This window comes from Hippocampus zosterae, chromosome 10, assembly GCF_025434085.1.
Source record: "Hippocampus zosterae strain Florida chromosome 10, ASM2543408v3, whole genome shotgun sequence".
NCBI lineage: Eukaryota > Metazoa > Chordata > Actinopteri > Syngnathiformes > Syngnathidae > Hippocampus > Hippocampus zosterae.
In genome coordinates, this window is record NC_067460.1 from 16,037,892 (window position 1) to 16,060,914 (window position 23,023).

At 42.7% G+C, this 23,023-nt stretch overlaps 2 protein-coding genes across 9 annotated transcripts in view; one reads left to right on the forward strand and one right to left on the reverse strand.

Moving 5' to 3' along the window:
* The window catches only part of cbl (Cbl proto-oncogene, E3 ubiquitin protein ligase), a 29,065-nt gene extending 15,656 nt beyond the window's left edge, over positions 1–13,409 (forward strand). The window contains exons 3-17 of one of the 2 annotated variants that reach the window (XM_052077945.1): positions 240–386; positions 1,104–1,260; positions 1,929–2,050; positions 2,640–2,777; positions 3,718–3,805; positions 4,212–4,343; positions 4,437–4,655; positions 4,949–5,080; positions 6,728–6,872; positions 6,954–7,132; positions 7,531–7,619; positions 8,028–8,234; positions 8,318–8,406; positions 8,486–8,686; positions 9,656–13,409. In XM_052077945.1, coding sequence (XP_051933905.1) covers positions 240–386; positions 1,104–1,260; positions 1,929–2,050; positions 2,640–2,777; positions 3,718–3,805; positions 4,212–4,343; positions 4,437–4,655; positions 4,949–5,080; positions 6,728–6,872; positions 6,954–7,132; positions 7,531–7,619; positions 8,028–8,234; positions 8,318–8,406; positions 8,486–8,686; positions 9,656–9,951 — 2,341 coding nt within the window. In that variant the 3' untranslated portion in view covers positions 9,952–13,409. Of the gene's footprint in view, positions 1–239; positions 387–1,103; positions 1,261–1,928; positions 2,051–2,639; positions 2,778–3,717; positions 3,806–4,211; positions 4,344–4,436; positions 4,656–4,948; positions 5,081–6,727; positions 7,133–7,530; positions 7,620–8,027; positions 8,235–8,317; positions 8,407–8,485; positions 8,687–9,655 lie in introns of both variants that reach the window. The other variant, XM_052077944.1, reaches the window with a different exon arrangement.
* mcamb (melanoma cell adhesion molecule b) overlaps positions 1–23,023 on the reverse strand; it is a 77,509-nt gene that overhangs the window by 27,188 nt on the left and 27,298 nt on the right. Inside the window, exons 13-18 of one of the 7 annotated variants that reach the window (XM_052077949.1) lie at positions 22,356–22,430; positions 21,389–21,448; positions 19,706–19,747; positions 18,204–18,327; positions 16,111–16,222; positions 13,735–15,994 (exon numbers count right to left, since the gene is read on the reverse strand). In XM_052077949.1, the coding sequence (XP_051933909.1) occupies positions 15,992–15,994; positions 16,111–16,222; positions 18,204–18,327; positions 19,706–19,747; positions 21,389–21,448; positions 22,356–22,430 (416 nt within the window). In that variant the 3' untranslated portion in view covers positions 13,735–15,991. Of the gene's footprint in view, positions 1–13,734; positions 16,005–16,110; positions 16,223–18,203; positions 18,328–19,705; positions 19,748–21,388; positions 21,449–22,355; positions 22,431–23,023 lie in introns of those variants that run through there. The other 6 variants (XM_052077948.1, XM_052077951.1, XM_052077950.1 and 3 more) reach the window with 6 other exon arrangements.

Genomic DNA, 23,023 nt, shown 5'->3' on the forward strand with positions numbered 1-23,023 from the left:
TACTGTATAATCTAACTTTACCTCATGGCTTGTACCCAGTTACCTTGGCATTTTGCACAAAAGGAGTGAAATATAATTTAAAATAATAATAATTTTACATGTTGCGTTGATGTCGCCATGTAAAGATCATGATATTAATACACTAAGTACTGTACTACAAAATGATGTCATTGAAGCACCAACATTGTTGCAGTGTTTTTTTTTTTTTTTTAAACCTGTTCTTTTCTCTGCTTTCATAGGAGGAACCTCACCAAGCTGTCTTTGATCTTCAGCCACATGCTGGCCGAGCTGAAGGCCATTTTTCCAAATGGCTTGTTTCAGGGTGACAATTTTCGCATCACCAAGGCTGATGCTGCAGAGTTCTGGAGGCGTGCCTTCGGGGACAAGTGAGACTTAATGTTGTTTTACCAATCATTTCTTATTATTCTACAGAATTCTTGACTGCCCGCAACTGTTTCGCAATCACACCTAGGGACAATTTAGAGAAGGGGCGCCCATCCTTTTTTGACTGAAGAGCTACCTTTCAAGCCAACCAAACTTCCGCGATCGACCGTTGCCGCATGTCATGATGAGCAACAGCCATAACAGCCGCCAACATTAACGAAACAGAAAAATAAAGTAGATACAATAGTTTGAGGAAATCACCGCCTATCTTAGTGGGAGGCCTGACACGGCAAAAATGGTATGCACCTTTGCAGCATGTTAAACGCATGAACATCACTATCATAGCTCACGTGTACCGTTTTTAAATGCTTCTCCAGACGCTCCGTATTCCCATTCTTTGCCAGTGGCATCGGTGAATTGCAGATGAAACAAATTGAATGAAAGCAATGATTAAAAAAAAAAAAAAGATGTATCGTAACACATCTATTTGCAAGCTGGAATTGCAGACCCTTGAACCCAAACAACCATCTGTGGTGGGGGTCATGTGCCAGAATCAAACCCCGCACCTCTGCACTGTTAGGCTCACGTGCTAAGCACTAATATGAAAGATTAGTTATCGCTTTATTAGTCGTTGTAAATGTTGTATAGTATAGCTAAGCTGCTAATTAATCTTCATTTTATTCTTTTTTTGGTTGTTGTTTGTTTTTTGGATGCCCAAGGACCATTGTGCCTTGGAAGGTGTTCCGTCAGTCTCTTCATGAATTCCATCCAATCAGTTCTGGCCTGGAGGCCATGGCCCTCAAGTCCACCATCGACCTCACATGCAATGACTACATCTCCGTTTTTGAATTCGACATTTTCACCAGGCTTTTCCAGGTAGTTCAACTCTGGTCACCTTGTTGAAGACTTTGAATAATATGCATATTTGTTCTAGGTTTTATTGTACGCTATTTCTCAAGGTCATTCACCTTTCAGTTGCACCCTGAAAGCTGTCCTTCCTTTTACCATCCAAGTACTGAGCAGATTGGATGACATTTACACATGAGGCTTGCTTCTCCATTTTATTTATTTATTTATTTATTTTTGGTCACAAGGGCACTAGTCAAATGCACATTAAAATGTGGCGTCTGTGTATTTTGATCTGTGCAGCCATAACACCAGTGCTTTCCCAGGGAAAAGTAAGCCACAAGAAATATAATGAGGCTCATTGTTGAACAGTCTTCTTGTCACTACTGCACTACACATAGATGTTTTTCATCTTTTTCATTGCTGTGCTCTTGGTAAAAGATATAGAACCACTTTTGAAGTTTGTGCTGTCCTGCACTTTTACGTCAACCCTCACAGATGGCTTGAAAATGAGCTCTGTGGCGTTTCACTTCTTACAAATCCCGCCTGTTTGGTTTTACTTGTTGATTGATGTGTGTCACTGTGACACGGGTACATCTAACGGCTAACATGAAGTACTTTGGTCTTGCTTCAAAGCAGTTTTTTGTTGTGGGCAGTAGGCACTGTCCACTGACTTGCCACATTTTCTCTCTCATAAGCCTTGGTCATCCCTTTTACGGAACTGGAACAGCTTGGCAGTCACACACCCAGGTTACATGGCCTTCCTCACTTACGACGAGGTCAAAGCACGACTGCAGAAATTCATTCACAAACCTGGCAGGTAAGACAAGGCGATCGTTTTTGTACCATAATTGTTGTCAATTGCATTCCAATCAGGAACACATAGACAAACAGCTGTTCGCGCTCGCAATCACACCCCAGGACAATTTAGAGCAGGAGTTGGGGAACGCCGGTTCCTCGAGAGCCATATCCTGCCATTTTTAGAGCTGTCCCGACTCCCAACACACCTGATTCAATTCATCATGATCGTTTTAGGCTTATGCAGAGCTGGCTGCAATGCAGTATGTAGTGCTCGTACATGAATAGCCTGATTGTGTACTGAAAGACGATGTCTCCACTTTGGCCAGCCTGAGTGGCGTGACATTTACATTATAGTGTTAGTTAGTCAGTGCGAACTCCATGACGCAACAATTTATAGTCCATTCATTAGAATTCCTCAAAGCACACCACACGGAAGAAACACTTGACAAGCTGCTATAAACGCCAATTGATGATGTGATGTCATATTACATCATTACGGCATCTGTTTGCACTCCAAATGTTCTCATTATTTAAAAAACAGTGTGAATTTATCCAGCTGCTTCAGCACGTCATATTTTTTTTTTCTTCCCTTATTGACGTCTCTTCAGTTACATCTTCCGACTGAGCTGCACCCGGCTGGGCCAGTGGGCCATCGGCTACGTGACGGCGGATGGAAACATTCTCCAGACCATTCCCCATAATAAACCTCTCTTCCAGGCCCTCATAGATGGCTTCAGGGAAGGATTGTAAGTCCAGAAGTATTCAGTTTGGCATACTTGCAGTACAGTGTCATGCAAGTCCTGCGCCGCCTTTAGCTGACTCATGACCTATTTCACAGCAGTCATGATCCTGCATGACACACAAAGTAGCTTGCTGACTAACAAACAGATGAGGAAAAAAAATCACAACATTTTTACACTGTTAACAGTTTGGTTTTGGTGTGTTCTCTGTAACATTCTAGTTACACAAGACTTTTGAATGGTACCGTTCCTGTACATCCGCCATTTAAAATTCTACATCTTTGACGAGAGTCCCATCTCACTACAGTTCTCCCGCTTTGAAGTAAACCCCCTGGAGTCTCATGCACTTTCCCAGCTTTCTCTGAGAGTCGTTCATGCAGTCCTGGAAGAATTCTTCCAGCATTCTCCGTAGCACCATTGATGACGTTCATGTCTTCAAAGCAGGACGTGGGAAGCAAATCACACAGTCAGTTCGTGCGAGTAGGTTCGGGATGTCTAAACCCGGTACTCGAGGGTTCCTGTTTTAATACGTCTCCCTACTGCAAAGCAAGGATCGTTATCAAGTTTCTTTAGGGCATGCTGATGAGCTGATATATTTGAGTCAGGTGTGTTAGCGTAGGAAAATATACAAAACACACCGGAAAACGGTCAAGGACCGTAGCTGGATATGCCTGGAGTAGAGAGTTGCTCCGGCGCTGCGACATTCTTCTCGGTCTGGAACAGTCGGATGCTCAGGGAGTTGAAAGAAGGCACATTGTCATGGTGAAGCAGTCCTGAAATGTCCTGCCACGAGAATGCCCCACAACGTAGATGTGCAGGTTATTTTTCTGTCCCACATTGAAGTAGTTGTAGTTTGGTTTTCAAAGCTATCCATTGTGACACCAGTCCTGGAATGTCTCTGACACACTTCATATTACCAATCACCTTTGTGCCTCTACGCTTCCAGCTATTTATTCCCTGATGGCCGGCCCCAAAATCCAGACTTGACAGGACTTTGTGAGCCTTCGCCTCAAGACCACATTAAAGTTACGCAGGTCAGAGCAGCATGCTTCTTGGTATTACGAATTGTAAATGAATGCTTGACTCATAAATAAAAATAAAAAAAACATGTTTGAAAGTTAAGACACACATTGAATAGGCCATAGTCAATAACCAGGGGTCTCTTTTGAACACTAGTCAAAGATAGAGTAGAGGGAATAAAACACTCTACTTGCAGACTAGAACATATAATATTATTGTACCTAAAATACTGACTGGGAGGTGAGTTCAAAGTAAATAGCTTTCTTTGTTCAATGACTTGGCGTCAAATAAAATTTCCCCTTTGTTAGACTAACTCCACTCTAAAGCGTGGTGGGAAAAGCCCCATCAGTCCTTTACAGCAAAGTGATGGTGAGTACTTGCCCCTGAGCGCTTATGACTCCCTTTTCTCTCCTCCTCCAGGAGCAATATGAACTCTACTGTGAGATGGGCTCCACCTTCCAGCTGTGCAAAATCTGTGCTGAGAACGACAAGGACGTGAAGATTGAGCCCTGTGGTCATCTAATGTGCACCTCCTGTCTCACTGCGTGGCAGGTAGTAGAGGAGACTGTTGTGGCTTTGTTGTCTTTTGGGGAAGTGACGCATGTGGGGGGGTTGCACATTCTTTATCCCTGTCCACTATTGCAGGAATCCGAGGGTCAAGGCACAGGCTGTCCATTCTGTCGCTGCGAGATTAAAGGTACCGAGCATATTGTTGTGGATCCATTTGACCCCAAGGACAACGGCGGGAGCTCTTGCAGGGGCCTATTTGGGGCAGAGGGCGCTCCGTCGCCTAGCTACGACGACGATGATGATGACAGACTTGAAGACCCCCACCTCATGATGAGCAAACTTGCTTGTACAAAGGTACCTTAGTTAAAAAAATGTTGATGTGTGGGTGGGTGTGTGTGTGTGTGTGTGATATATGTAATAAAAATTTACCCCAATACATTTCATTCATTTATTCTCCCTCTAATATGGCAGTTAGTTAATGTCTGTTGACATCCACATAGCCATGATTAATTAGGAAGAATAGTTAGAAAAATTACTTTTCGGGTATGTCATCCGGTTTGACGAAGTTGTGTAGTTTAGTCAGTTTGAGTAAACTTGACGTGTTTTACTGATGGTGTCAATAAAGTTGTTTTGTGTGCGTGATGCAGGTGGAACGTCCCCCGTCCCCTATGTCCGTGACTCCTCAGTCATCCCTTCCACCTGTGCCGCCCAGACTAGACTTGCTTCCACACAGACCCCCTAACCCACCCGGTGCCTCCAGTCCTGGAGTCACAGCAAAGGTCAGTAAACCATGACAATGATATAGGAATGAACTTTTCTTTTGATGACAAAGAACTATTATTAATTATTAACATGATGTCAGCTTTGGTTAGGTATGCTACATTCATGCTCGAGTAACTTCTCCGGTTCGCATTGTTGTGCTCCATACAGTGCGGGTGTGGAGAAGGAGTTCAGAACATTCGCAAACGTTCGCCCATTTTGTTAATCTATTCGTTTTGCATAATCAAGGCCGTCGACTTGCAGAGGGACTGGCTTGTACCAGTGAAACTTCTAAATATGGCTCATACAAATAATCAGCTTTCAGGAAATGGCCCATATTGTGCTGTCGGATGACTATTTTCACAGCTCTGAGTCAACCAATGACTACAGTGTTTGTTAAGAGGAAGTGGGCGCGTTCTGCTGCCGTGTGGCACACACAGCAACGCACAACTTCCACTATTTTCGACGTTTGCAGTAAGCCACCCTAACCCGCTCATGGTTGCTACAACTATAAAGTCTGCAAATATGAAAGTAAATATAACCTTCATTTGAAGGGGCTCTAGCCTGATGTATTGCATTTTACAGAAACGTCGGTTTTTATTTTTGTCGGCTCTTAATCTGAATCAAAATATGCAAATTAAGGCTTACTATGTGATTATTCCACTCTGTACATGTTCATCAAGCCATAATTTAAATCTGTTGAATGCTGAAAAGGTCTCTGGTTATAAATGTTATATGTACTGTATTATACAATGATTTTTTTTAAATATACAAAAATGAAATCACAAGAAATATCAAGAAAATCGGATTTACAATAATAACAACTTTAGCACAGTACTAGTAAAGTGTACCTACGACGGCCCAATCCGAGGTATTGATGGGGAAATGGAGCCATGTTGTCAAGTCTGTTTAATATCTAATGTTGCCCTCCTTGTGTCGTCTTGTATTCGCCAAAACAGCACGCCTGCAATCCCCCCGGTTCATTTTAATTCAAGGCGCCACATGAGGCGTCACATTGTTTATTGGGCCACCCAGAAAGTGCTATTGAGTGATAGGAGTTATGCAGCCAACATTCCACGAACAATTTACCTTCTGGATGAACGGGTTTAGGCATGCAAAAGTAGTGCTTATCCTTGTTATTAAGACATCTACATATGCTTTGCATTTCTCCATGACCGCTTTTTCATAGTCCAAAATCCTGTGCGAGCAGGTACTCCCTGCGACAGCAAATAGCGATCAAGGTTCACTTTTGAACAACGGTCACATCATGGCTCCGCTTCCAGCAGGCCAAGGGGAAAGAATGTCTGAGTGTTTTATCTGCCATGGTGTCTTGCACAGATCGGTCCGCAAAGCCTGTCATAAGCTTGCTTTCATACAACCTGTGGAATTAACATTCGTTTGGATGTGGTTGTTCTTGATAAACCGCATTTATATTTTCATCTGACAACCAGAGGTACACTTTAAGTGCATTCATCTTATCTATGAATGAGAAAATGAGGGCGGGCGTTGTATTCATCCATTACTGTGTGTTACCAGTTCATTATGATTTTAAAAGCATGTGTTTGTGACGGGTGTAGAGAAGAATAAAGAGCTCATACTGTTTGTATTATTACATCAGAACAACAAGCAGCCCCCGTGAGGTATTTCGATGTCACTGTCCTCTCCAGGCAGCGTCTCATCACAAAGACAAGCCCCTTCCTCTCCCCCCAGCGCTGAGGGATCTCCCACCTCCACCGCCTCCAGACCGCCCCCACGCATCCGCATCGTCCTCTGAGGGGCGCTTGCCGAGACGGCCCCTACCCTGCACGCCCGGTGAGGCTCCCAGAGATAAACTGCCTCCAGCACCCCCATTCCGACCGCCCACTGACTGGAACTCCCGGCCTGTTCCCAAAGCCCCGACATCCTCGTCTTCATCCTCATCCAGTCAAGTCTCCGTTCTGGGTGTGGACATGCGTGCGGGTGTCAGGGAGCTCTCCAACCGACACTCCCTCCCTTTGGCGTTGCCCTCTGCTCTAGACGCACGCACAGACCCGCAGAAGAACAATAACTCTCTCAGTTTGGACCACCAGCTGGTGAGCACAAACGCAGAATACCACACCCACACTTTCGGACTGTCTTGTAATTTGAACATATCATGCAGGGTTGACTGATAGATGCACACTTGTGTTGCATTTATGAGTGAAACGAGTGCTTGAGTAATTAGAGTACCTCGATTAAAAAGTAATGCCCTGCCTCGAGTAGCCATTTATGTGAGACGGACAACTTCAAAATAAACCTTAGCTTACCAAAGAAGAAATGGACATCGGTGGCTTCGTAGGCTTTTAAAGTTGTTCGTGGCAGCAAACGGTGGCGAAGCTTCGTTCTCCCATCTCTAAGCCGTAGGCCTAACCATGTGAACGTTACCATTTGTTTTGACTCACTGCACCTTGTTTTTGTTCGTGTTTCTGAGATTCTTCTATTTCCAATTCAGAACTTTGTCTCAGTGGTTGGACACGATTATAACAACCCCAAAGTCAAACCATCATCTTCTGCCAATGCCATCTACGCACTGGCAAGCAGGTATCTATTAACATTGCTTTCTTTCAGAACGTAAGCTGATTGAATTAGTTAGGAGCACAGTGAAACGGTAGTTTGCATTTTTGTCTCACGGCAAGACGCTTCTGGGTTACATTTCATTTGGCAGTCTAAAAATTTTTTGGGTGAATTGATAGTCATAAACGTGAATTGTTGTTGATGTCAGCTGTGTCATTGACAGATTATCATCCATATGACAAATATGGTCAATCGGATAAATGATTGAAAAAAATGATCATTTGCATTAAAAAATTATAATGATGGATCGCATTTCTGGTATTTCATTTTCCCCTTTTTTTGGGGTGGGTGAGGATGCAAGGCTTATTTTTTGTTTGGTTTTGTCTTGAGTAGCAACATTTTAATTATGATAACATGCATGTTGTTATCGCCCAGATCCTCTTCAGCTGTGAGGTCAGCGACAGGCGAGGAGTCCCGTGACAGTGAGGAGGAGTCAGAGTACATGATCCCGTCCTCTCGGCCCATCCTGCCCGCCGTCGCGACGCCACCTATGGGGGAGAGCCCCCCGGTGTCGAGGTCCTCGCAACCTCAGGCTGTCCTTGCTATTCAGGCGCAGGCTCAAACCATTGCTTTCAACCCACGGTACATCATGGCTACTTGGTGGTGACGAGGATGAATGCTTTATCGTGGCAACGTTGCTCAGATATGACGGTTTCTTTTCGCAGGCCGACACTAACGGAACTGGATGACGGCCTTCCAATGTATGAGGCCATGTACAACATCCAGGCTAGGTCGCAGGAAGCCAGTGATTCAGGTTCATGCTACAAAAAATAAACACAATATAATCACCTCTATTGTATTCTGATGCATTCTTCCCGTCTCCATTGATCCAGATTATTCAGAACTCCCCCCTCTGCCCGTGACCAATGGCCCCAGGGAGCACACAGCAGAGGACAGGGAGGATGAGGATAACGGATATGATTTCCCTCACCCACGATTGCCGATGCCCCCAACCAGGCGGAACTTTTCGGAAATGGGAGGGTCCTCCTCATCAACTTCATCCTCCTCGTCGAGCTCATCCTCAGCAGTAGCTTGTAAGCTTTCTTGAGTTTACTTATGTAGTCCTGTCGGGAATGCATTTGACTCATTGTCATCTATGAGTAAGTGAGATTTTCTTTTGCCGAGAGCACGTCAGAGAATATTCAGTTGTCAATTGCAAAAACTGAAAACCGCAGGCACAGAATTCAGCAAATGTTTATGATACACGTGTTAGTGGTGACTCACATGGCCTCAAAGTCATCACAAAAATTTGAGGAAATGGCGATTTGTAGTCCGGGCAATTTTGATATTTTATTTCATTAAATATACATATAGTTTCACTTTAACTTTCACTTCTCTTGTTTGTTTTCATTGACTATAATAACCTCGTAGCTTTTGGTAGATGTCTTATGTTTCTTTATCATTTCCCATTTCTGTATTTTCGCACCTGTTTATAAATGAAGACTGACTGAGTTTTTCTTGGGCTCAACTGCAGTAAAATAGTCATACCTCGGTATTTGACCATAATCCGTTCCAGAAGGCTGTTCGAAAAACAGATTTGTTCAAAAACCGAAACCACGCTCTTTAAAAAAAAAAAAAAAAAAAAAAGTTTATTCAACACGTCTGTTCACAATGGAACGCTCCATGAGGAAGCGTGACTTCCTCGTGTCAGGAAGGCGAGAGGAGTCGAGTGACGTATTCACGTGCGCTCAGTTTGTTGGAGAACAGAAATTCGGTCATCATCCGAGGCAGAAAAAACTCAAAGGTTTTCGTCGAAAACCGATTTGGTCAAGAACAGAGACGTTCGAAAACTGAGGTTTGACTGGACCTACTTAGCTTTTTGCTACTCTAGCTTTCTTGTAAACTTGCTATGTGCGCTGTTCAGCAAGAAATGTTCTCATCTAATTTTTGAATCAGTTTGCCACTGTCCACTTGGGTCACGTTTGATGCCGTTTCCTTGCCTAAAAATCAAATTGTTTTGTCTGAGAGTACTCAGCTTTGCTGTCTCTATCTTGTTCCTTCAGGCCTGTCAGAGTCCGCGGAAGCCCCAGAGAGACCTCCCAAGCCTCTCCCAAGACGCATCAATTCAGAGCGTCGACCCAGCCCCGTCCCGCCAGTCCCTGGGCCTCCCAGTTGCGGGGCATCTGGAGGAGACGTCAACCCTCTGATTAGCAGCGAGGTCGAGCATCTCATGAGTCAGGGGTATTCGTACCAGGACATCCAGAAAGCACTGCTGATTGCACAGAACAATATTGAGATGGCCAAGAACATTCTGAGAGAGTTCGTCTCGATTCCCTCCACGGCGCACATTTTCACATAGCGCACTCGGCCCTTCTTGCCCTGGCTCGCTTTGATCTTTTTTTTAAGGTCGGCACGGCTCATTGCCTGCAGCGTGACCCTCTATGGTGCTGTAGACACCCCCGCCCTATTCCGGCCCGTTGTGGAATTTTTAATTTGGCCGGCGCTCGCAGCCTTCTCTTAACTGCGACAAGAGCATCTTGCCAGGCCCGATTCGCAAAGTCCAAAACAGGACGCCTTTCGGAAGCCTCGCCAAAAATGTAACCAAGACCTCACGAAGAAAATGTATGTCTATATGAAAGTTTAATATATGGTTAAATGTATATTAAATGTATGTAATATATACAAGTCAGTATGTGAAACGATGTCCCCTTTGAGGGTCGCTCTTGGTGAAGCGCCAAGTGTGCCTCTTGTCAAAACAGCGATTTGAGGGTTGACTTGAAGATGACTCAGAATGGCACCACTACGTTTGTGCGTGCGTGCTTAGTATGCATGTTTGAGTGTGAATAGTTACTCCAAATCTTTTACATACCATGACCAAATTTAATTTGTGATTTTTTTTTGGGGGGGGGATGAAAATGACAGAAGGAAGTTAAAAAATGAAATGCAGGTATATTCAACTTAAGTTAAATACAATTGTAATGTACTTGGTGTTTTACTTGCGTACCTCCTTAGGGTGCCCAAGATCCCGGTAATTGCAATGACGGGTGTCAAACTCATGGCCCGACGCCCAGATCTGGCCGGCCACATCGTTTCATGTGGACTTCAAAATCAAATCAAGTACCGGTACTTCAGTTTCCATGATGCTTGCTCAAATCTGGACCATAATATGAAAATGTCTTTTGTAATAAATCGCGGTGAGGTAATCCAAGCATTTTCTTGTCACCAAACCTGTTACCACAATAACTTGAACAACAATATCATATCTATTATTCTTGTCGACTGATTTCAATCCTAGTTATCCAATAATTTGTTGGTCGTGTACCATTATGTAATAGTATGAGGAGGTGATAAAACATTGACTGGATATGGTTTCACAGTCAGAATGGCCCTCTAAGGGAATCTGTAACGACAATGTGACAAAGAGTTGGACACCCCTGATCTAGAATTAGCTAATTGCGGTTACCAGGATCTTTTTTAAAATTAGTTTGTTTCAAACCTTCACAGGTATGACTCAATTTAAAATGTAAAAGGAAAATTAAGTTCTCTGTGTCTTCACTTAGAAGTCTTTGGCCACTTTCTTCTGTCATTTCAAGCTTAAACATGCACATTAACTAAATAGTCTATAAAATATGCATCAACGTGGAATTGAGACTGTCGAGATAAATGCCACAGAGCTCTTATTTTTTGGAACAACATGGCTTTGGTACTAAAATTGATCATGTTGTGGATTCCAGCTAATGTTGCTTAATTTGAGGACAGGACGCAGGGGTGGCGCTACACCGGGGCTCGGACGGCCTTTTGCCCCGTCAGAAATCTGTGTAGCCCCCAGTTAAGACCCACCAAGGATTTTAGTTGGTGTTCCAAAGTATATATTTATAAATTCTATATCAGCTCTCTATTTATCGGTCTAGAGCTCAGAGAGAGAAAAACTCCTGGTGCTATTCCTGACTTGTGTGTGCGTGCGTGTGTGCGTGCATGTGTGCGCCTGAAATGAATGTGGATGTTTTTAAGTTGACCACCGCGCAGTACCAGGCGAGCTCGTGTTCTGGGATCCGAGGCGGCTGACTTTTTTTTTTTGTCTGACATCATCATCGTCTGGCTGGTTCAGGTTCCGGTCTCCAGTTCAGTGCGGTGTTTTGATTACAAAGAAAAATATTGTCATTGTTTTCTTTTTGGTAATATATTATTGTAATGTGATCTTATAGTTGTAATTAATTCAGAAGTGCTTCACTGCTGCTAATATTACAATAGTGTTCAACAAATTAAGCCTTAAATGTACATTTTTACAATTCTTTAATTTGTCATCGTCCTTTAAAGTGTCAGTATCGCCATGTTTCTGCAGTTGCTAATGTAGCAAACTTGAACGTACAAGCAGCTTGAGAGCTGTCCACTCTGCAGTGTTTAAACTCTCTCTCTCTCTCTCTCTCTCTTTTGGGAGGGGTCGTTTCCATCAGGTCATTATCGCAACAGTTAGCAAAATGCAACACGGAATTGGGCTTTAAGCTCCAGGGTTACACCCCATAGCAAGGGAAGAGCTGAGGATGTAAGTAGTAGGCTTGCGACTTTGTTGAAAATCAGCAGCAGTTGGGCCTATTCACAAAACTAACTCAGGAAAAACGTTTTTGGACTCGGGAGAGTCGCAATCAATGAAGTTTCGTTGCCTTTTTTTGGGGGGGGGGGGGGGGGTTCTTTCCATCATTCTGACTGCCACAGTATTTTTCAAGGTCAGCAGACCTCTGTAGACTGCAGCTTCCAGGTACTCTGAATGAACACACACATGAGCTTTGAGGTACATTGATGCAACATTCAAAAGTTCCATATATGAAGAATGTGTCTCTGATGCTGGTAAAATTCTGAATAAGCTTATTCTGCTTTAAGCTGTCCAGTCAATCGTCATTTCTGATTTTGTGTTCCTCGTTGCCTTGACCAACTTCTCGAATGCGTGTGAGTAATGACGTAATGGGGTCTTCATTAGTGTGTCATTGTGAAATAATTTACTCACACGGTAACAGCCAAATTGTGCTTTGATACTGTCACTCTAAAGGCGCTTGCAATCATACAAAAGACAAGAATGCTGTTTGCTGTCATTTTACATTCCTGTATTAAGTTGCTGCCCTCGCCCTACAGACATTGTTTTGTGTATTGCTCTGAATACGTCTCAAAAGCCGTGCCATTTGTGTTGAGATCAAGATTAACTGAGACCTTTTGCTGTGGGGGTGAGGGGGGTTGTGCACGCCGGCCTCTCTGCGTGTAGGAGTGCGTGTGGGTGTGTGAGAGAAAATGAAGGCAGGTCTGTTTGTAGCTTGGGGTGAGTGCAGGTGTCTATGCAATATGCATGCAGGTGTGCGTGCGCGTGCACGCGCAGCTCTGTTTTGTGTAGACATCTGTACGGACGTAGCTACAGTAATGTAGGGCGAAGGATATTATGTGGAGGTGTTTGCGTGTCGTCGTGTGTGTGTGTGTGTGTAAAGTGTGCGCAAGTAACTGTAGCTAGGTGTGTGTGTGTGTAGTCAGATTGTGTTCATGTGTCTCTGGCCCGCAGGATCTTCATCCAAGAGCACCTGCCGTTTACCTTTCTTCTTAGCCCTCCAAAAAAAGAAGGAAAGCACACCCCGGATGGCTGTTTTCTCTGCGCATGTAAGAACAATGTCGTGAGTGCTTTATTGGGGATGGGGCCACAAGAGGGAGCTGTGGTTCCACATATTCTCGTCAACAGTCATTTAAAAAAAACTGCATTAAGTTTACCCTTGTTTTTACCTCCGATCAATTTGGAAGATTGCACAGTGCTGTCAATAAATTTGAACGCAGGAGACATTTTCTGATTGCATTGTGTTTAGTTTATCTCCTGAATTTATATATTTTTTCTGCTCTAGGTATTTCTTGTCTAATGTGAATCTGCTTAATTACATGACTGTTGACAAAAGTATTAGAATTCATGAATTCCATTCATCCATTTCTGTCACAATTGCTCTCATTGAGGTCAAAAGCTGGAATTTAGACAAACATTTACAGCGCGAGTTAGCTCTCGCCTTCCAAACTGCATACACCAGCCTTACAGTTCACGAATAACTTGTAACCCGGCCTGCTCTGTGGATTGTCATGGAAAGCTCAAACAGTAATAGAAATTCATTTAAAACGATGATCACTCTTTTCAGAAATTTTTTTATTCAATAGAATTTTTAAAAAATGATTTCAAAAGGCATCCCTTTACATTTAATGTGTCATCGAGTTTTAAAGGGCAAACATAACATTCGGGAACACAATTTTAGGTCTGACAGCTTTTTGTTTTTCTTTTTAATTTTTGGGTTCTGAAACCAAAACTGATGTCAGTTTTTCTGTCGCACATCAAGTTTCTGAGTTATAGGATCCCCATTTTAAATAAATAAATAGTGTGGGTGTATGTAAATAAAACATTAAGATGCGGAAGAGTTACAAGCTTTGAAAATGAACCCAAAAAAAACAGCACAAAATAGAATTTACAGCGGTATGTTCTGATTACAAGGTTTAAATAGCCAGCATTAATCCTCTTAATTCCGACCATGCCAGCTCTCTGTTTTCAGATATTGATTGCACTAACCTACTGGGAGCTGCACACACGTCTCACCACACTCTCTCAATTGTGACTACACAAACAATTTGACCTGTAGTTGTAGAGAAGTACGATCATCATAAGTTGGTGAGTCTTAGTACAGCTAATCAGTGCCGTAGCGGCTTATCTGGTAAAATGTGAAGAAAAATCTTGACGTGCTAGAATAAAAACTGACAGCAATTTTAGAATCAGCATGCCGATTTTAGTTTAAAAACGAATCCTCAAAATTGTTTCCCAACTAATTGAACAAACTGACTTTCATCAACAAGACTGCACAAGTCGTAATATACCCTATTGTGATCTCCATACCAGGACTTCACGGATGATGTCAAAATGCCATAAAACATCTGAACAAATCAAATCAGAGCAAGTCATATTGATGCAATACTTTCACAATTCAATGCATAAATGCCAATTGTGTTGCACACATTTATTTTGGAACAAATCATTCAGCTCTTGTCTTAATTTCTTTTGTTTTTTATGTGGACAGAATGAGTTGTTTACCCTGCTCAGTAGTGCGATCACATTGTTTCAATCACACAATGAATGGATTGGAATCAATCATGCCTGGAGTTCACCACTTGGCTGCCAAATAGTTTGCGATCTAAAGAAGTGCAAATGAACATCGGCTGTGGGTAGTAGTTACAGTACAACCATTCCAGGCTGCTGCATTCTGCTCAATAAAATACTGGTGTGGAAACACAATTTCGGATCATTGCGAGAGCTATTCTCCCATCACATAAAAAATAAAACACAAAATAACAAAATCAACTCACTCAACATGAATTTTCCCTATTGGCAACCAAGGAAATGTAGTGAAAGAGCCATCCTTGAGGGGACGCGGGGGGAACAATGTAAGATTTTAGTTGTTTTTTTTTAATTCCCTGTTTAAAGATACTGGGTAAGACCCGAAGGCTTCACGTGTAAACCACGGGGAAGATTCTGTATCACTTTGGCTTATTCAACAAAAAATATTCATTTAAACACATGTTTACTATTTAATACACAAGCCGACTGTTCCTCACAGAGAGGACGACTTAATGCAGTCACCATGTAAGCCTCTATATTCACATCGCAAAAATAAAGTTTCACATTCAAGAAACAAAAGGGGACTGCATGACGACCACAAAGAAATCAGTCATCTCTTTGGCATAATATTTTACCATTTGTAAAGCTTGAACACACACGCGTGCAATACTCATTATGTGAAGGAACAAAAACTAAGGCAAGATGTTAATCCTATGCTGTGAAATCTACAATAATTTATAATAGTTTTCCAAAAATATATCATTTACAGTGGAACTGCGAAATGTTAGCGACAGAGATTCAAAGATACTGATTTAATTTTTTGATTGAAGCGTGAAAAAGGCAACAATATGTTTGAATTGTCTCGAAGGAAAGCTGTGACGTGTACGCAAAGATTTTCAGTGTACGGACTTTTGCAGAACGGATGTCTCTGCTCTTCATAAAATCAAGTGTGAATACACTTTAAATAAGCAAATATATACACGGATGGCATAGTATGTACACTGGAGGAAGAACTTCTTCACGTGGCTCTACAGTGATTGTTAGGCAATTTTTAAAAAATAGTCCCTGCTCAACGGTAATTCAGCAACATACAAAACTGACAGCCTAACAGCCTCATTCAAACATTGTTGCCCTCCAACAAACATGTGTAGGGAAGTAATCAAGCCCAGTGTGATATTTTTGGGGGTCTCAGACAGCTTTTGATTGACAGGAAAAAGAGGCTCCGGTGGAAGCCAATCAATGGGTCTCGGAGTGTTGTCGGGTCACAGCAGTGGCTTCCTCCTCACTGTTGGTTACTCCACAGGAGAAACACACGAGCAAAGATGAAAAAGATGGAGAGGAATGGTGAGTCAATGGAGCACAGGAAGTCTTTGGTGGGGGTTTCGTGGGGCGGATGTCTACCTGGGGACTGCGCAGTAGCTTCTCTCCGTTGACGCCGAGGAGGACAGCGTCCTCTGTGTTGTCGCTCTTCATTTCAACCACAATGTTGTCTTTGCTGGATTTCTCTTTGGTGCTACATCGCACACAAAATGTTGCACAAAAAGTCACTCGAGAACCCAAAATGCTTTTTTTTTTTTTTTTAAATGAGGCAAAATAGCACTCTATAATATTGTACAAAGACAGCTGGAACATCGGTCACGAGTCACACTTGCAATTGCTCCAGTCATCTCATTCACCTTTCACATGCTTAGTTTACCCCACAGGGGTCAAACTCTGGTCCTTAAGGGCCGCTATTTTGCATGTTCTTGATTTTTCCGTCCTCCAACGCGCCTAATTCAAATGATCAGCTCATCAACAAGCTCTGCAGAAGCCTGACAATGATCCCGATCATTTCAATCAGATGTGTTGGAAGAGGAAGACATCTAAAACGTCGAGATAGATAGTGGCACAGTGGGTGCGCATCAAAAAATCTGCCGTAAAGAAAAGTGAGGACCTCTTTTAACATTTTGTGCATCATGATTAATTGCTGCAATCCTACTTCATTGTGCTGCCCATTCTGGCGTGCCCGCCTTGGCCACTAGGAGGCAGTATTGTGCACTCATGCTGAGAGAAACAAAGGTAACTTCTCCTACTACTCCAAGTGACTGTAAAAATGCTGTAACATTTGTCAGAGGCTAAAGAATATATTCCTGTGAATATTGTTATATTATCTTTCTATATGTGTTACCCGGCGGCCCGGTAGTCCAGTGGCTAGCACGTCGGCTTCACGGTGCAGAGGTACCGGGTTCGATTCCAGCTCCGGCCTCCCTGTGTGGAGTTTGCATGTTCTCCCCGGGCCTGCGTGGGTTTTCTCCGGGTGCTCCGGTTTCCTCCCACATTCCAAAAACATGCATGGCAGACTGATTGAACACTCTAAATCAGGCATGTCCAAAGTCCGGCCCGCGGGCCAAATCCGGCCCGCGGTCGAATTTCATCCGGCCCTCGGCCCCTGTCATAAAATCAGTGCCGTCTGGCCCGCAGGTTGGGCGCAATGGAACACGTGTTGCATTGACTGAGGTCTCGTAGACTGGTGAGTGATGTTTCATAGAGTACTGCTTCCCTCTAGTGGCTAAATGAGTAATAGCATTCACTAAATGAGTAATAGCATTTAGACACCAGAGGGCATCACTCACGAGTTATCAAGACATCACTCCGTGTTTATATTGACTGATATGTCATATTTCAAATGATCCTTGCAGTTGTGGATATGTGTATTGCTTGTTTATTTCCCTGTTGTTCGAGTCAAAGGTTTTGTGACTATTGAAAAGTCATGGTGATACATTTTATGTTTCAAATCAATCAATTTGCACTCAGGAGACTTCTGTTTAAGAAAAAGTCAAGTGAATAAGCAGTTGCATGTGATATACCTGTTTCAAATGAACCAAAAGAAATTCTTAAGATTGTTGAAATTAAAATAAAAATGGAAATGTGAAACAGACTGGCTTATTAAAATTTGCTGAACAATATTGTTGTTCAATGTAAAGAATGTCAGCCAAGGTCGGCCCCCCGACATTTTACCACATAAAATCTGGCCCCCTTGGCAAAAAGTTTGGACACCCCTGCTCTAAATTGTCCCTAGGTGTGAGTGTGAGTGTGAATGGTTGTTCGTCTCTGTGTGCCCTGCGATTGGCTGGCAACCGATTCAGGGTGTCCCCCGCCTACTGCCCGGAGACAGCTGGGATAGGCTCCAGCACCCCCCGCGACCCTAGTGAGGATCAAGCGGTTCGGTAGATGAATGAATGAATGAATGAATATGTGTTACCCCACCGTTTGTGTTTAACTATTCGTTTCTTCTATAAAATTGCAACTATCAAAGCTTACCATCGACGTGTCTATGGCATTTTGCGTTGTCTGTTGGCATTAAGCTAAGTGCATTTTCTTAAGGCAAAAAAAAATGGTGGTTTTAAATATGCAATGTGTAATCTTAAAATAGATCAGCAGAAATACAAAAGAAAGATGTTCACCCTGGAGAAGAAAGCAAATAACCGTGTTGACTAATCTTATTGTGCACTTACAGGTCCTGCTTGCCGGAGCGGCCGCAGATCTTTCCTTTCTTGTAGAGGAAGTAGAGCACGCTTCCCAAGATAGCCAGCAGCAGGATGCAGATGATGATGACTGCAATGATTACGCCATTGCTCTCTGGTGGAGAAAATGCAGATGAACAAGGTAAGCAATGATGGAAAATGAGGGGGTGTGTGGTCAGGTGCGGGGTGAGATGAGGTCGACTGTGCAGCATGCCGCGGCGTGGAGGGACGTTGTGTCTAAAAAGACCTTTTCACAATGGTGTCACACCTACTTCCGGGTGGCAAAAACTGATTGCACCGCGATTTGACCAACCAAGACAGGATCAAAAGTTTGAATGATGATTTTAGTTGCTGTGTCAGTCGAAAAGATGTTACGCGAGGTGCTGTAACTTGCTTGGAAGGCAGACGCAGAGGTGGCTGCAATTCACATTTCAACAGGTCAGTTGAGTAAAATAAATATGTAGTATACAACCCTTCGCAAAAATGATGGAATCACCAGTCTCAGAGGATGTTCATTCAGTTGTTTAAATTTGTAGGGAGAAAAAAAAGGCTCTCACGAAAAAAAAAAATCATTTCAAATGGCAGCTCTCTGGCTTTGTAAAACGTGAAAAAAAATGGTAGTCAGTAACGGTTACACTTTTAGATCAAGCAGAATGAAAAAATGATGGAATCACCCTGGAAATGATCATTTCCCAAAAGTGAGTCCTGCATCAGATTAGATCTGCCAATTGGTCCGCAGCTAAACATGAGTCATCGCACCTTGGAGAGCTGTTGCACCAAATCAACTGACATGAATCATGGCTCCAACATGATTGAATGAAACAAAATCGAGCATGACAAAGCTCCAACCTGCAAAGATGAACTGCTGGTGCCCCATTGATGAAGATTATTGTTAATCTGCCTCTTTAATGTATTCTAAACCCTAAAATTGCCATTTGAAATGACTTTAGCTCGTTGTCATGTCTGTGATTTGTCTTTTTTCTACAAATTTAAACAACTGAATAAACATCCCCCGAGACTGTTGATTCCATAAATTTTGACAGGCGGTGCAGAAATCCAGCGATGCTAAACATGAACATTGAGCCCACTAAAGTAGTCCAGATCTCTTCTCTGCAACTACAGTAGTATTAACATCCACTGGATCGATCCCGCTCAATCCACAGGTTCCAAAATATTTGCAATATTTTTTTTTTGTTTAAGTAAATCCAAAAAGTTGTGGTCATCTTTTCACTTCAGATAAGCGTTTCTCATTTTCTGCCACCCGGACGTACACCGGTGCCTATTGTTTACAAACATCATAAAAAGGTCTATAGATTGTTTTTTTGTCAAAACCTGGCAACCACGAAAGGAAAAAGGATTTGCGAACACTTCGAAGTGCAGGTGAGGTAATGTGTGCTGATGCATGCTGGGAATGGTGGCGTTCATTCGTCTGGAGAGCCAGAGACGGAGCGGAGAGTGGATCCTTGAGCATCAGAGTGACATACTGTACAAACCTTTCCTGATTTTCTTTGGTGGGATAGCAGTTGCGGCTTGGACTGGTAAAAAAACCACATGAGTACAATTATCAGTGGGAGTCTAAGGTTAATTGAATAACTCCTCCTAGCGGGCCAGACAGGCGCGGCGCGCGCACACACACACATATGCACACACACATTCAAACACATTGACCATATTAGGGAAAGATTTGAGGGCTGAGCATCTGCGTAAAAGTGTGATGGCGGTCAATAGCACAACACCCCTGTGTAATTTCATTTAAGTGACACTTGGCAAGAAACAGCAACCCGGAACACATTTTCCTCTAAGGGGTCTGGAAATGCCAGAAATGCTGTAGCCCAACTAATGAGAGGAAGCACCAGAGAGTTGCCCTAATGGTGGTCAGGCGACTTGGGTTGAACATTTCAAACTTCAGCTGCTTCCTAACAGTCACGTTAGAAGCATGCAATTTGTTGTTTTTGTTTTTTAAAGTGGCCTTCTGCGTGCCAGCATGCCTTTGTACTAATTGCAATCCTCATTTATCAAGTTGTGTATCTCAGAGTTGAGATTCAAACCCATATCTTAAAACTGCGAGGCAGACTTGCCAACCACGATAAAACCGTGGTTGCTATGCAATAACATCCAAGTGTTTTGGTTTTTTTTTTTTTTTGGTTCTGGTGGGTGAGTCAATGTGGTTTTCCAACTTTTTACACCAAGTACCATCTAAAAAAAAGAATAACCAGCTCTCCAAGTACCACAGCAATGGCCATCATTAAATTACAGTAACATCGTACATGTTGGTGATCATCAAAAGATGAGGTTTTATTCCTAATAAAGTCTCTTTAATATGAAGGTTGACCACTGCAACATTATGCAATTTGAGCAGTAGGACAATGAAAAATTGAACTTCCATAGAAAATGATTTAATTAAAATGTATTGCATGTAAAAGATTGATAACGTTTAAAAAAAAAAGCGGACCAAAAGAAATGTTTAAAAATAAACAGTTCTGAATGATTCAATGCAAATGTATTGAACTTAAAAGTGAAAGACAACTGAATGTCCATCAGTGAGTCTTTAACATACCTCAAGAAGGAACCTGTGTACCGCTAGTGGTACTCAAAGCACACTTTGAGGATCAAAAGTCTAATACAGTGGTGTCCAAACTATGTCCCGGGGGCCATTTGCAGCCTGTCATCCATTTTTCAGTGGCCCGCCGAATATCCTAAATAATGCCATTTGACGCAGCCCCCACTTACTCCCCCCAAAAAAGGTGCGCATAGTGAGAAAGGAAGGTGCCACTTCTATTAGTAATTTGATTCACATACTATACAACTTTTCTAGCTGTGTAAAGATACAAATAAACCATTTCTGACTAAAACGAAAGATCACTCTTCCTAAGGTTTTGAATGTGGAGATGAGTTTTGCTGTTATTCTGAAAGAAAATGATTTTTGTTTTTTTTTGTCTTTTACTGAAGACTTGATGATGAAACCTCCTTATATAAATTATTTCTAGCTTCTAAATAGTTCCATCCAATGCAATTACAAGGTGTGTCCTATTATTAAGAGTGCTACTGCTACTCAATACGACACCAATCCTTCAACACTACAAAATACTATGCATGCGCATTTCAGGTGAGTTCTACTCTGTTGCGTTGCAGCTATACGCAGTGAGGCAGACAATGCCGAGCGACTGTGGCCTTACCTGTGGAAGAGGAAAGAGTGCTCGTGCTAGTGGTGGTAGCTGCTGCTGTGATGCGTACAACTGAAATAAGGTAAGAGGCACACAGGGGCGTTCACAACATGTTAACACACACACACGAGGGTGGTGGGAATGGGAGGGCACACTAATCAATAAGGTAGCACAGCTAAAACACAAATAACAGATGTGACACAGAACAGAGGAAGGGGTGGGGGGTGGGGGGCGGGCGGGTCTCAAAACTTCAGCAAGTGTCCACCAAATGTGGCACTTGTAGGAGCGTAAACAGATAAATGTCATGGAGACATGAAGCTACATGTCCTGAAGAGTTTGGCTTCATTTTGGTTTCATGAAGAAACAAGGGGGTACAGGACTCAATGATACTCTGGTGCTGCAAAGCTGTGGCGTGAACACAAAGTGGTCCACTTCTTCTATTCCTTGCCATTCAAGATGCCAGGTGTAATAAAAGAAGATACAGATGTGACAGAAAACTAAAAGTCACCTGTCTGTACCTACCAAACACGGTAGTGTGTATTCTTTGCATTGCATGATAGCATATTGGGTTGTAGCAATGTCAAACATATCGCGTCATAAACAAAGTGAAAAATATCGCATCGCATGGCAACTGGAGTAAAGTGATTTGGATCATAACATAGTAGGAATCAGTTAATCAGACCGTAGGACACCATAATCGGAATGTACCCATATGTTATTTGTGAAACATGTTTTTTCCAATCCTCTGCTAATTAGCATTTTTCCCCATTGATGTCAATTATAAGAAAACACCAATTGTTTGTTTAACCCACTGTAAATATTATTATTCTTTATTTCTGTTATGTTAGTCGCCAATCCATGTCATTGGTTGTCCAACTTTTTACACTAGGCACCACCTAAAAAAAACATGACTTTACTCTGCAAATACTGTATCACCGTAAAGACCAAGGGTAGGGTAGCAGAGCAGCTGTGGCCTTACCTGTGGTAGAGGAAAGAGTGCTTGTGCGATTGGTGCTTGTGCTAGTGGTAGTTGCTGCTGCTGTGGTGTATACAACTGAAATAAGGTAAGAGGCACACAAGGGGTAGGTCACAACATGTTAACCCACAGGGGGGAGGAAGAGGAGGAGAACACAACTATAGTGACACACAATCAACACGTTAGCACAGCCTAAACACAAATAACGGATGTGACACAGACCACAGGAACCCGGAGGGGTGGAGTTGGGGGTGGGGGGTGGGGGGGGTGGTTGCTCAAGGCTCAAGAAAGTCTCAGCAAAATGTGGTGCTATTCGGAGTATCAACGGAGAATGCCATGAAGGAATTAGATCTACAAATCCTGAAGAGCGATAATGTGCACAAACCTGTGCTGTGAAAGCAAGACGCTGGTGCACTTCCTTTTGCCATTGGGAAATACAGTAGATGTTGATAAAAGTAGGCCAAGGCAGAACACAAAATAGAAGAGCAAGTTGTTTGTAGCTTCTTAGTAGAATGGAAAGATGTATTCTTGCATTCTCTCAGACTGCAACATTCCGAGTAGTGTCAGTTATTATTTGTCAAATGTAGGGCGTTGTAATTGGGGTGAATCTGTTGATGCTTAGAAATCATCTGAAGTCATTGGATCGTTTGGCAATGTAACTGGAGTGAGTC